Source organism: Emiliania huxleyi (genome assembly GCF_000372725.1).
Source record: "Emiliania huxleyi CCMP1516 unplaced genomic scaffold EMIHUscaffold_966, whole genome shotgun sequence".
Taxonomy (NCBI): domain Eukaryota; phylum Haptophyta; order Isochrysidales; family Noelaerhabdaceae; genus Emiliania; species Emiliania huxleyi.
Window position 1 is genome coordinate 1 of NW_005194832.1, and position 1,166 is coordinate 1,166.

Below are 1,166 nucleotides of genomic sequence, written 5' to 3' on the forward strand. Positions count from 1 at the left end.
AGAGGGCCCTTTTTGTTTTGAAGAATCTGATACCCCGAAAAAAGTGGGCGAGAGCTCAAACACGTGCCGGGTCTCCCCAAACCGCCGGCTACGCGCACAGACACAGTGCGCGGCAGCGCCGACACGTCAACCCGCGTGTACGTCAGCGACGGGTCCCGCACGCCGCACGAGGCGCATGCGTGCAGCGGCAGCGCGTGCGCCATGCGCTCGTCGCTCCACTCGCCCAGCAGCCGCCGCTTCGTCTCGTCGGAGACGTGCACGCAGCGCTGCAGCAGCGCCGCCGTCTCGTCCTCGGGCCGCTCCAGGTCCATGACGACGTTCGTCGAGGTGTGGAAGCGCGTCTCCAGGTCGATGGCCGCCTGCTCGGCCGCGGCGAGCTTGCCCTGGTCGACGCACATGCCGCACACCGCGTGCGCCGGGCAGCCGCACTGGCCGCGTTGTGGGCGCACGGTCTTGGCGACCGCCGGCGCTGCGCGCCGGTCGTGCTGCTCACGCTGCCGGCGGCGCTGGTCGCGCGCCTGCCGATCGCGCGTGTTCGCGGCGGCTGCATCTCTTGCTCGTTTCGCTCGCACCCGAGCGGCTGTCGCCAGGCGCTTCAGGTCGGCGGTGCTGCGCGCGCGGCCGTCGGCCAGGCACAGCCACATGTCCTCCTCCTTAGCAGGCTCGCACGGCTTGCCGTCGAACTGCGGCTGGCGCCCGCGACGATGCTTCGCCCAGGCCGGGCACGATGGTGCCGCGACGAGCGGCGTCGAGGCGACGGCCATCGATGGGTCCAGAAGACTTGGAAATCGAGCACAATTGCGTTACATGGGCATGGCCGGGGTTTCTGCACCGAACGATCTTACTTTCGGTCTATCGAAAGTGTTGATCGATAAAAAAAACGTCGGCGGGAGCCGCTTGCTTGGGCTCCAGCGGCCACTGGGGCTGACTCTCCGGCTGACCGTTGCAAGGGCGGACCCTCCACCCGTGGACGCTGCGCTCACACACATGGCTCGCAAGCGATCCGCATCGCCAGCCAAGCCGAAGAAGGCGAAGGCGGCAAAGCCCGCCGCGAAGTCGGCAAAGGACATCTATCTCACCCTCCTCCAGCAGATCCCTGCCGCGCAGCGCGAGGTGCTGCAGCAAGCGCTCGGGAAAGGCGCCTCGCTGGGCATGGACGATGTGTT

General features: G+C 67.8%; 1 protein-coding gene across 1 annotated transcript; it reads right to left on the minus strand.

Annotated features, from left to right (window-relative positions):
• Positions 1–45: 45 nt before the first annotated feature.
• Positions 46–764, minus strand: EMIHUDRAFT_372625 (hypothetical protein; the record flags this gene model as incomplete). The annotated part of the gene is made up of 1 exon (XM_005756525.1): positions 46–764. A coding segment is annotated over one exon (719 nt), but the record flags the coding sequence as incomplete, so codon positions are not given.
• Positions 765–1,166: the final 402 nt, after the last annotated feature.